This window comes from Haliaeetus leucocephalus, unplaced genomic scaffold (genome assembly GCF_000737465.1).
Source record: "Haliaeetus leucocephalus isolate CR32 unplaced genomic scaffold, Haliaeetus_leucocephalus-4.0 Scaffold848, whole genome shotgun sequence".
NCBI lineage: Eukaryota > Metazoa > Chordata > Aves > Accipitriformes > Accipitridae > Haliaeetus > Haliaeetus leucocephalus.
The window spans coordinates 10,384,798-10,396,352 of record NW_010973284.1 but is presented as its reverse complement, the minus strand read 5'-3'; the positions used below and the strand labels follow the sequence as shown (position 1 = coordinate 10,396,352).

Here is an 11,555-nt window from a genome sequence, read left to right as displayed (position 1 = left end):
GGGGGGGGGGCCGGCCGGCGGGGGTGCCCTGCGGGGGTGCCCGCCGAGCCCCGGGGTGACCTGGGCCGCTGTGCTCCCGCCGCAGGTGGAGGAGGCCGGGCACGTCTTCCTCCTGATGAAGAAAGATTATCGCATTTCCCGCAACGTGCGCCTCGCCTGGGTCCTCAGCAGACTCCATCAGGTCATCTGGGCTGTGCCCGAGCCGGAGCTGGTGAGTCGATGCCCAGGGCTGGATGGTGTCACCACGGCCTGGTGTGGCAAGCTGGTTCTGTGCCACTCAGGAGCAGCTGGACCCTGCAGAAGATTTTAACCCTGTTCCTTTCTCTGATTCTTCCTTTGGCTTGGCTTGACGTTCGCTCACGTACTGTTTACTTGTTCTTGTAGGTAAAGTCGGAAAACGAACTTGATGTTCTCAGCATCCTGCCTAATGGGTGGCAGCCGGATGAGCCCGTCCAGCCCAGGCCCTATCTCCTTGTGCCCTCTACACGGGTCACCTTCCTGGCCCGCCAGTACCGATTTGTGATTGAACTTGATCTGAGCCCTTCCACAGGGATTGTGGTAAGTGCTGAAACTGCCTCTTTGGGGTGTTGTGCATTAAAAGGCTGGACCCGTTTCTGTTTGCTGAGAAGGCTCATTCCTCTCTGTGTTAGTCTCAACTTTTGCAGAAGTCTTGCTTTTCCCAGGAGCATGCAGTGCTCCTAGCTAGGCGGCTTAATGGCAGATCCTTTTTCTCTGCTGAATGCTCAATGTGTGACTTTTGTTTATGAGGAACTGTCATTTTAACCCACCTGCCATTGTAGGAGGATCTTTGCTGTTGGCTCTGCATGGTGGGGGAACCAGCAATGAGACTGAAACTCCTAGAAGATGAAAAAGCTGTTCCTTTTCTCTTTTTCTGTAGGATGACTCAACAGGGGAGATAATTTTTGATGAAGTGTTTCATGCCCTTTCCCGATGCTTGGTGGGATTGTTAAGACCCTTTCGTATCCCTGGTTCAGACATTATCTACCAACCAGAGATCTTTGTCACCATCCAGGCGTATTCCTCCATCATTGGCCTGCAGTCCCATCAGGTAAAGTTCAATCTCTCCCCTGGCACGGCTCAGCACGTGAGCAGCTCACTGTGGGCTTCCCCTGAACACAGAGGAAAGCAGGGGCATGTGGTAGCTGGGTTCTGTTATCTGTGGTGCTGCAGGCTTGTCTCATTAAAATGTGCAGCCTGGTGCAGTGGAGAAGTGGATGTGAGCAACTTCTTTCTGGGCAGGAAGTGGAGGTTTCCCCTGAGGGAGCAGGGCCTAGCAGAGAACACTGCCCGCAGGCATGGTCTCAGAGTTGGGCAACAGGGAATATTTCCCTCATGTTGAATGTGTGGTTGTTGTTGTTTTGTTGTTTGTTTTTTTTAAATTTCTGTTGACTAATTCTTTTGGGCCTGTTATAATTAGCTTGAAGCATTCAAGAAGAGCTGGTGTGCCCAAAAGCTTGTCTGCCTGCTCCAACTGTGTAGCAGTAGTTTATTCAAAGATAATTGCCTCTTCCTACAAACCTTGCTCTCTTTTTGCACTGGTATGAATATGTTTCTCCTTGCTGGAGAGAGCAGCTGGCCCCAGTATTTTGATTATCAGTGAGATTTTACTTGAGCCAGGACAGGTCTGTTTATTAAACTGAAATCTGGTTTATGGTGCCAGTGTGGTTTTTGAAGTTTATCCTTGATCCCTTCCACCTCTCACAGTGTTTTCACATTATTTGCACATTTGTAATGGTGTATTTCATCCCTTTGCTAATACCAGGGAAAGTGGGGGGTAGCAGGAGGAACCTGTTAGTCTATGCTTGTTCCCTCCCTCTCTCTCCCCAGCCCGCCTGTGCCCAAGCCTGCAGCTGCAAGGCTGCAGCCTTTAATGGTCTGTATAGTGCCTGAAGAGCGTGGCCCTCTCTTTGGTCCATTCTTAGGTTGTACCAAAGTAAATGTAGCAGGAATTTCTCCATTTGCTGGTGATGTTTTGTGTGTCATCTTGTCCAGCTATCCTGCAGACACCATCATGCTTTGCCTCAGTATCTTCACTATTTAGAGTAAAGTGCTAAACTGAGCACTCTGAAGTTGCTACGTTTTTCTTCTTTTGATCTCTCTAAAGACCCATTTATTGTATGAGGCCAGGAACTGTAATCTCTGGGTACAACTGGATAAGCTTTGTGTTCCTTTTATGGAGGAAAAGGCATGTATGTATATCACTCATCCAGGAAAGCCTGTCTATATTGTAATAATTTACTTTTCCTATGTCACTATTAGGTCTTGCCCATCTGAGGTTTAGGGAATGTGGATAACATATAGCATCTGACCCATCTGTTGAGTTCTTTGTCCACACATTGCATCTTCTTTGCATCCTGGTTGTGGACAGGGATTGTCTGTACAATGGTGGCCTCTGTAAAGTGTCATGCCTATCAGCTTGGGGAGTTTCTGTGGTGGCAGGCTCACTTTGTCACATCGCTCAGCCTCTTTTCTGATGTCCAGTCTAATTTTTTCTTTTCTTTATTTCAATTTGCTGTTCCTTTATCCACCCACTTACTGGAAGATAATTGGATCAGTCTATAGGTGTGTTAGATTAGAACAAACAGGCCTTCCTTAGAAACATCAGACTGGAGTTAATGGCTTCTAACAAGGATCCCACATTGCTTTCTCCAGACAACTGCTTATTGTGGAAGAAGGCAAATGAAGCAGAAATTTCTTGCCCAAGAAGGAGATTTCCCAAAGAGTGATGTGAGCATCTGCTGCAGAGTGCACTGCAGATGGCACAAGACACCATTGCTCACAGGCAGTTGGCCCTGAGCAGTAATAGTGAGAAGAGGCCTGTGGTGTACCTGTACTTTGTCAGGGATGTGTCTGAACTTCACTGTGCAGAACTGTGTTTCTGTGTACTGTTTTGGGGGCTGGTACTACAAAATGTTAACTTGATGATTTATGTGTGTCCTTGGGCCAGGTACTATTCCAGGGTTGTCAGCTGGATGAGACGAAGCGAGAGGCCTTTCTGCACCAAGTTTACACACAGCTATGTGCCTTTGAGAACAAAGTGGCAGAGATGCTCCAGCAACAGTATGAACCCAAACCGCAGGTAAGGAGGGCAGAGGTGGTTGCCATCTCTTGGCTCCCTGGAGGTTTGTACTCTGAGGCTGCTCTGGGGTGGGGTGGCAAGAGGTACAGTGGTATAGGTCTGGAGAAGGAACAGCTAAGTAGTTTGTAAGATAACTTTGTGGGATCCAGTAATGAGACGTGAACACTGAGGAAGGACTGATGAGAATGGTTACCTTCCCCACGATTATTGTGCAATAAAGCAGCTGACTTTTACATCACGGGACAAACTGTAGAATGTGCTTTCTCTCTGAAGAAGGTGGTGGGAGAGGTGATTATGCCTGTATCATTAATTTGTAAACAGCTCTGAATATCCCCTTGGCCCTTGTTACGTTTCTTGAATGAAAATATTTCTTTGTTACCATGAAAACTGACCATGAAACTGAATAAATAGCTGGTGTGGTTTCTAATACTCCTTGAAATCTGTGGCAGATACTGGTTAGTAGCCATGGATATAGGTATCAGCAAGTTATTGATATCACTATAAAATACAGCTGAAATTAGGATGAAATTAAAAGTGAGACCCTGTAGGGATTCAGAATGTCTATGGATTTCTCATCAAGATCATCTCTCCTGATCTTGGAAATGAAGAATGGGAAGGTTACATTGTGTTACTGCCAAGTTCACGCGGCAGTCACAATTGTATCTATGGGCATGCTTCCTGCAAAGGCATTATTGGCCTGTCTGAGGTTATTTAGTCCTTATTTAGCATTAGTTATTAAAGTTTGGGCAAAAAGAAAAAAAAAAGTCTCAAAATCAGATGAGCAAGAGGTTACTGGTGATCTATTGCAGTTGCATATCTGAAGTGCTACAAATCTCATATTCTGGCTGAAATTTATATCTTTGAATGCTATGACTGTCAGTCCTGGAACAGAAAGAAGATTGCAGGAAGTAAATACCTTTACGAGTGTGTCCAGCTGGTGTTTTTGTAGTGCCTTGTATTCATTCCTGCTTGCTGCATTATTTCTCTCGTGCTAAACTACCCTATAACTTCTTCCATGCAAATGGGGGAAAGAGACGCACTAGGAGGCCAGAGGGACTGGCGAGTCCTGCCACAGGCTGTGGGGTGGAGGTGGGAGGCCCCAGGGGAAGGGCAGGGACTGAAACTTTTTTTACTTTTGAAGTTGTAGTAGCTGTATCATTGTCAACAAGTGTCTGAATTTAGGCATCTGGCAAATTAAAGTGATGGATAGTCAGGTTTTTTGCTCACAGCCACAGACTGCTCCCATTTGTGCAGAATAAAAGTTTAGTTAGTTCTAATTTTCTTTTCCCAGCTCCAATCATCCTTAGGTTTGCAGGGAAGGGTCTCGCCCATTCTCTGTATTAGCAGTAAAAATGAAGCAATAGTTTATTACAGGGGTGAACTGCCAGAGCCTTCTGGAGAAGAGGTGATTATGAATGCAGTAGGTTCCTCACCAGTGTAATTATACAAATTTTAGTCTTTGCCTGGGGGATATTTTTCATAGAAGATGCAGGAGAAGCCTGCCTGCATTTGCTTATATCAGTGTTGCGTAATGAGTGCTGTTTGAACATACTTAAATGTATAGGCGCTAGACTTTGTCCTTATGAAGCTTCTTACCCCCTCTGCTGCAGTGCTTCATAAGTGAGATACAGCTATCTGCCTCCACAGTGTTTCTGAGTTTTACTTGAGTAGCTGCTGAATAGCTGCAGCTTCTACTAAATGGCAAGGAGAAGAAGAGTTATTCACCATCTCTTTAAGTGGGAACTGCTTTGCTCTGCAGAGGAGCTTAAGTGACCCCAAAGTGTCTCATCTTTCCTCTTCTGTGAGAAATCAGTTTATAATAAAGCTCTGGGCATGTTGTCCCTTTCTTTCACCCCCAAGCAGCCTTGCCCAGCTGTTCTAAGGGGCCTAAGTGACCAGGACTCTGAGAACATCTGGAAATTAAAGCTAGAAGTGGAGTCTGCTGAAGTGCTCCAGGGCTGTGGTACCATGGGGCTGCTAGACTGAAGGCTGTTTGGGAGAGTGAGAACTAGAGCTAGGCTGAAGTCTGCCCCATGGGGCCTCGTGGGGTTTTTTTACTTTTCCAGGTGGATTTGTCACCCCTGAGCCAAGAGAGCCCTAGTGACGTGCAGGAGTCATCTGGGAGGAAGCCCAGCGTGTCTGTTGTCACTGCCGATGTTGGCCTTGTCAGCATGGTCCGGCAGGGGATCCTAGCACTGCAGCTGCTGCCCTCCAACTCCAGCGCAGGTTGGCTTCATCCTCTGGGTTAAGGTTTGCCTAGTTGTTTGCGAAGGGTTGTATTCCTCCTGCTTTAGGCTGAGATTAATTTTATAGGGGATGAAATTTCAACAGCAGCTTTTGCTCTGCACTCTGGGCAAATTGTGGTGGTGGGAATGGAGAGAACAACGCTGCGCCACATGCTATGTGTCAGCGTTAGGGAGTTTGTGAGGAAGCACAGCTGTGACACTTGCTCAGGACAACCCAGGGTGTGCAGAGCTGTGCCCTGCCTCAGTGTTTTGCTGTACCTAGTTAGGAAGTTTGCCAGCACCATAGTGCCTCAGAAGCTCTAAACCAATGCCAGGATTTTCCTTTCTACTTTTGCCCTGCCTAAATTTTCTCTCTGGTGGATATACTGGGAGGGTGGTAGCTGTTTGAGATGGAAGGTGCACTAAGATACTGCCTTGTTTACAGGTATAATAATAATTACGGATGGTGTGACTAGTGTCCCTGATGTGGCTGTGTGTGAGACTTTACTCAACCAGCTCCGCAGTGGCACAGTGGCCTGCTCCTTTGTACAGGTATGTCTGCCATTAGCGGGGAGTGTCGGGGCTGCTGCCTGCCAGAGGGAGGAAGGTGGGTTGCTGTCGGTGGCATTGACCTCCAGAGGGGAAGGGGGGACTTCACTGCCTGTTTGAGGCCTGTACTATTCCTCTGCCTTGTCCTCAGCACTGCTGTACTCTTTCAAGTACCTTCTTCATCCATCCCGTAGGTGGGCGGTGTCTACTCGTACGATTGCAGCTTTGGCCACGTTCCCAATGTGGAACTGATGAAATTCATTGCCATGGCCACTTTTGGTGCTTACCTCTCCACGTGCCCTGAGCTGGATCCCCTGAGCCTGGATCTGAATGTGTATCACAAGGCATTTCTGCTATACTCCTTTCTGCGTACTGGGGAGTCCCTGAATCCAGAATACTACTGCGGTGAGGAACGTGCATGTCTTCCTTCCAGCAGATGGATGTCTTACAGCACCTGTCTTTGGGGTGACTCCCCCAGGCCTTATTATGCTGATGCTCTCCCTTGTCCCCTCTGGGCCATTCCTCTTGTAGGCTCTGGGCACTAGTGGGCCATGCAGCCTCATCTGTGACTCCCCTCCTGGTTCCAGGAATTGGGTGGATCAGGAAAAACTAATGTCCCATTTTTCACTGTTCCCCTTTCTGTGGACTTCACTCAGCAAACTGCAGTTAGGCCTGCTGTGTTGGAACTTGGAGGGGGTGAGAAGCTCTCGTCCAACCTTTCCTGCACACTGGCTAGCTTGCAGATGGGGATGTTCTAGAGAGCTTGTCCTAATTGGGCTTGCAGATGGCAGTTTGGATTGAAAAACTAGACCCCTGACGACCGTCTCAAATGTCTCTCTTGGTTGTTCTTATTTTGTGAATGTTAGTGACTGAGAGTATGCCAGGAGAGATTAGTTACCAGTAAAACATGGCAACACCCTTTCATGCCCTGGCGATAAGCTGGTACCATCTGCACTTTCTGTAACTTGGCAGCAGAAGCCACATACAGTGACAAGTTTGAAGAGAGCTGGCCTGGGACTTGGAAATGTTAAATCTTAAAAAGATCAGGTGTTAGTGGTTTAAACTCAAGGCTTCCACATCCTGATATCTTTTAGAAAGCACCTGGGAATTCAGGGTTTTCCAGGGAAAGGGGTAAATCCCAAAAGCTTGCTGTGCAACTGTTGCAACAGCTGTGCAGTTTCTGCCTGTCTAGGCTAAATGTGTAACTCCAGTGCATGCCTTGTCACAAAGGCTGTCCCAGAGGAAGCAAGGCTTGGCACCCCACCCTGCCCCTCTCTCAGGCCTCTTGACGCTAGTGAACCTGTTTGCTGCGTTGCAGAATCAGGAGTGGGTGTAAGTTGTGCTTGAAGGATGTACTGTTCTTCAGGCCAGCGAGTGTTCCTGGCAGCTTTTGTAAAACACTTTGGGAGGGCTGTTGCTGTAGGATGAGGAGCAGGGGAGTTGATCCCTTACAAACCCCATCTCTGCTGTTTGCAGTGTCCCAGCACAGACTGTTCAATGAGCATCTGGTGTCTGCAAGCAGCAACCCTGCTCTGGCGATGAGGAGGAAGAAGCACACAGAGAAGGAGGTGCATGCTGACCTTGTGAGCATTGTCTCAGTCCGGCTGCGCGAGGGCTACAGCATCCGTGAGGTCAACATCACGAAAGGTGACTGTGCTCCGTGGGGGGCTGGAGGCTCAGATAGGACTCTGCTCTCAACTGTTTAGAGAAAAGTGCAGGGTCTGCCATCTCAGCAGGGTGGCTGGTATTGTGGAGGAAGGAGCCATTTTCTCCAAATAAGTTGTTTTTTGTGAATAATTTCCTGATGCAGGACTGTCCAATATTGTTGTGCAGTAATGCGCTTGCCAGGCTCATCCTCTGTGTCTATAAGTGCCTGGGAAGGGACAGACAGACTGTGACCCTCTGTATCTTGGAAATGAGTTCCCACAATTGCAGGCAACCTAGTGACAGAGCTTGGGGTTTTATACTTTTCTGGGATTTCCTCTATATTTCTCCTTTTTTCATCCCTTTCTAGTCCTTTGTCAGATGCATTCCAAAATACTAACACAAAGTTGAGCCCTTTGGTACAACAGATTTAATGCCTCCAAACTGCAGTCTTCCAAAGGAAGAAATTGGGGGAAATGAGGATATTGGTAGGTGAAAATGCCAGATCAGTCAGGACCATGACCAATACTAGAAGAACATAAAACCATCCAGTGGTCCTGTTCTCTCATCTGACTTGCTAGAGATCATGGCACCTGGAGTGTGGGAACTAGCTGCTGACTAGGGACCTTGAGGGGTTTGAGTATCCCAAGAAGTGCCAGTAAACCCTGCCTAATTTTCCATCTCCAGCTGTGACTAGTGGTAGTGCTTTAACTGAAGGGGAGGTTAAAAAAATCCAAATGCAAGTTATGAATTGCAAGCAAGAGAAGAACTTATTCTTGACCGTCACAATGATCGGCAGAAAGCCTGGAGGATGGGATTCTTAAAATACAGCATGAACGTGTACAACACATGGTGATCCAGTGTCTTCATTATTCTTTTGGAGATATTAGCACACAGAATATGTTTTATATCAGAAAATCAAAGTCTGTGATATAACTCCAAAATTGTTCCAAACTTGCCATATGATGTTTTCTATGAATTTACTGTGGTCTGCCTTAAAGCCATTTAAGTATCTTATGCCACTGCTCTGCTTGGAAGATTGTCCCAGAGCTTCATTGCTCTTTCTCTAGCTTCCTTTCTAAACTCGCTCAGATCAAATTAGACCTGTGTGACTTTATTATCGTTAATTAAGTTTATCCTCCTCTGGCATTGCACAAATGTATTCAAGAACAATGGCTTTCTCCCCGTAACCTCCCTTTTGGCAGGTTAAGCAAGTCAATGTTTCAACCTCCTTTTGTAAGGGCAGGCTTTCTCTTCTGTTTATTCTTCTTAATGGCACTTTTTTTTTTTTTTTTTTTCCCCTCGACTGTTTGCTTTTCACAGTTTGGTCTCATATTTCTTGAAACAGTTGATAAGTGTTGCAAATGTGGTTTTATCAGTGCCTGGTTCAGTAATGCTAATACTTCCCTGCTTCTGAAGTAAAATACCGTATCTGATAGACCAGGAATCACATGAGCTTTCTCCATGCTTGCATTGCATTGTTAGTCCAGAAATCCCTGCATCTTTCACGCACCTTTGCTTCCAACTGATGAGTCCTTAGGGGTGTTTTATTGGTTTTTGTTTGTTTGTTTAGTAGTCTCTAAATGTGCTATTCTTCACATAATGGTACTCTTAAGTTCATCTCAGTCTAGCTCACTATTCCTGTGCGATGACTGGGAATTGCAGTTCTTTTGGCTTGATGCTTCTTACAAACTGAATGGATCTAAACCAGCTTTTTTGGGAGGGTTGCTAACAATCGTATTAGATGGGATATTTCTAAAGTTGGTCTTGCAGGAATATCCGTAATTTCTTGTTTCAGGAGTTTCCTATTAAAAGTAAGAATCTGCTAAGGTTCCCGTTGAGACAGCTCTTCTAGTAATGTCTGCAGGTTGCTTTCCCTAATCTCCTGTAGGTGTGGCATGAGATACTTCCCTTATATCCAGGCAGATTAGGTCTATTGCACTCTCCTTGTCTAGGAATGTCTATGAAACAGTCTGACAAGTCAGTTCCTGTCCAAGCTGGGCTCAGTATTGTGTCTTTTATCCTTCTGTGCACCAGTTCATTTACAGCTTGGACAGTGCTGGAGAAAGAGCCTTTCTTTAATCTGGCAGCAATGGTGAAATGCTCTTGGTGACTCTGAAGCCCTATATAGAAATGCTGGAAGAGGTAGCAGGTGTGAATCATTCAAAAAGCAATCAGACAAGTTCATGTTGTACCTTTTTGCACAAAAGTGTAGCTGCAACCTCTGGCTCAGGATATCATAAAGCAGCAAATTCCTGGACTCTGGAGGAGTGTATCAGAAATATCACCACAAGTTCACCATGCCCTCTAGCTATCTTCCTGCTGCCTTTTAGCCCTTGGAATGCTAAATGGATTGGTCTTCCGTTTTTACAAGAGCAGAAGAGCAGCTGCACTGGATCAGAATTACCTTCTGTGGTGAGTAGTTATAGGCAGGTGCACAGGGAGGAGTAAGAATAGGGTAAATATACACAATACCTCCTTTCTCCTTTCCTTTTTTCTTCCCTTTGAGCTTTCTCTAGCTCTTTGCAGCTCAGCGGCTCCCTGAGCCAGAAATCCTTTCTGTGTATTTTGATGGAGTTTTTTTAGAAGGAATTTAAAAATTAAATGTCTGAGCTATCAAAAATACAGTGTGTATTTTCTATGCCAGCCTTTGGAATAGTAGCAGATAATGTTACTTACACTTTGGAAAGGCTAAATGCACTGGGGAGTTGCTGGCTGTGATCAGAAAAATGGTTGAACTAACATCTTAAAGTAGAATTTACAAAAGATCAAGACATTTAGACATTCAGCACTGCCTCTGCTAAGGAAAAGCATGTTTGGCTAATCGGGGCTCTCTGGGTCATTCTGTAGAGAAGTTTATAACAAAGAACAGTTAATTAACCTGGATTGCCAAAAGCTTTTGCCAAAACTTGCAGACTAAAGCTGCTGAGGAGCCAGCTGGCTGTGAAGCAAGAGGAAAGAGTGCAGTTGTGGACTTTGACACTGTCGCTTTTCTGCTTCACTTTGCCAAAGGCAAAATAGAGTAAATAGCTAGCTTTGTGCTTAGAGTTGCCTGGAGAGGTTGTTTGTGATATTTATAAGTGCCCCGGTTACCCTCACTATTTGATTTTAGATATTTAGGCATTTAGAAGGCTACTATGTTAGTTAGGAATGCACAAGTGCTTGCAAAAGGGGGAGGATTAGAAGGTATGGAAGGGAGAGAAGCTGCGTCTGAGCAGCTGTAGGGCCATGGTGTGTAATGGAGCTCAGCTCTTCTCCTGTTTCTTTCTGGGATGATGTCAGAGGATTGCCCTCTGTAACAAAAAAAAAAAATTCTCACTGACCATTTTGTGTTGCTGTGTGTTGAGGAGAGCCTGAAGGACATTTTTCAAAACCTCATCTTCCCCTGTGAATCAATACAGCACCAAAAATAGCTGGGCACGAGCTGGCTAGTGAAAACGGCTGTTCTCAGTGTCAGAAACTGGGAAGATGAAGTGAGTTTTCTAAAAACCAGAGCTGGACTGTATGAAAGAAATCAAAGCAGCAAAAACTTTTGTGAGCTATAAAGTCAAGAACCAGAAATAGATTGCTTTGCAGTAAGAACAAGCTAAAGATTCATGTAGATATGACTTCAAACTAAGCCTGGTTTTAGTTTTGCTTGTGTTGGATCGTAGGAGTGAAGCCAGGATGACTAATGGAAACACAGGTGGAAGTAGGAAATATTTTCATTCATGATCTAGGCAAAAAATGTAGGAATTTACTGATGTTTGCTGTTGAAGAAGTAGAAATGCTTTGTTATGAGAACCAAAATATTGTGCAGGAAACAGTGGACGAGCACTAAAGCAATAAGAGTGACATGACAGTATGAAATGGAAAGAGACAAATTTATAAATTCTTGCTCTCTGATAAACTAGACAATCTTCATATGGAAACAACAGTTGGTACAACCCTGGCAAATGTATTTATAGTAATGCAAAGCACCCATTGTGGAAAATATTAGTGACCTTAAGTAAAATCCTAGTAATCCCTCAGATCAAATACAGGTGAAATATTGTATA

The 11,555-nt window shown here is 45.3% G+C and overlaps 1 protein-coding gene across 2 annotated transcripts in view; it reads left to right on the top strand.

The window, feature by feature from the left end:
- The first annotated feature begins 86 nt into the window (after positions 1 to 86).
- Positions 87 to 11,555, top strand: part of SZT2 (seizure threshold 2 homolog (mouse)) — a 60,599-nt gene continuing 49,130 nt past the window's right edge. For both annotated transcript variants that reach the window (XM_010582512.1, XM_010582511.1), the window contains exons 1-8: positions 87 to 211; positions 385 to 558; positions 899 to 1,069; positions 2,969 to 3,100; positions 5,167 to 5,326; positions 5,771 to 5,877; positions 6,069 to 6,279; positions 7,351 to 7,521. In XM_010582512.1, the coding sequence (XP_010580814.1) occupies positions 116 to 211; positions 385 to 558; positions 899 to 1,069; positions 2,969 to 3,100; positions 5,167 to 5,326; positions 5,771 to 5,877; positions 6,069 to 6,279; positions 7,351 to 7,521 (1,222 nt within the window). In that variant the 5' untranslated portion in view covers positions 87 to 115. The remainder of the gene's footprint in view (positions 212 to 384; positions 559 to 898; positions 1,070 to 2,968; positions 3,101 to 5,166; positions 5,327 to 5,770; positions 5,878 to 6,068; positions 6,280 to 7,350; positions 7,522 to 11,555) is intronic.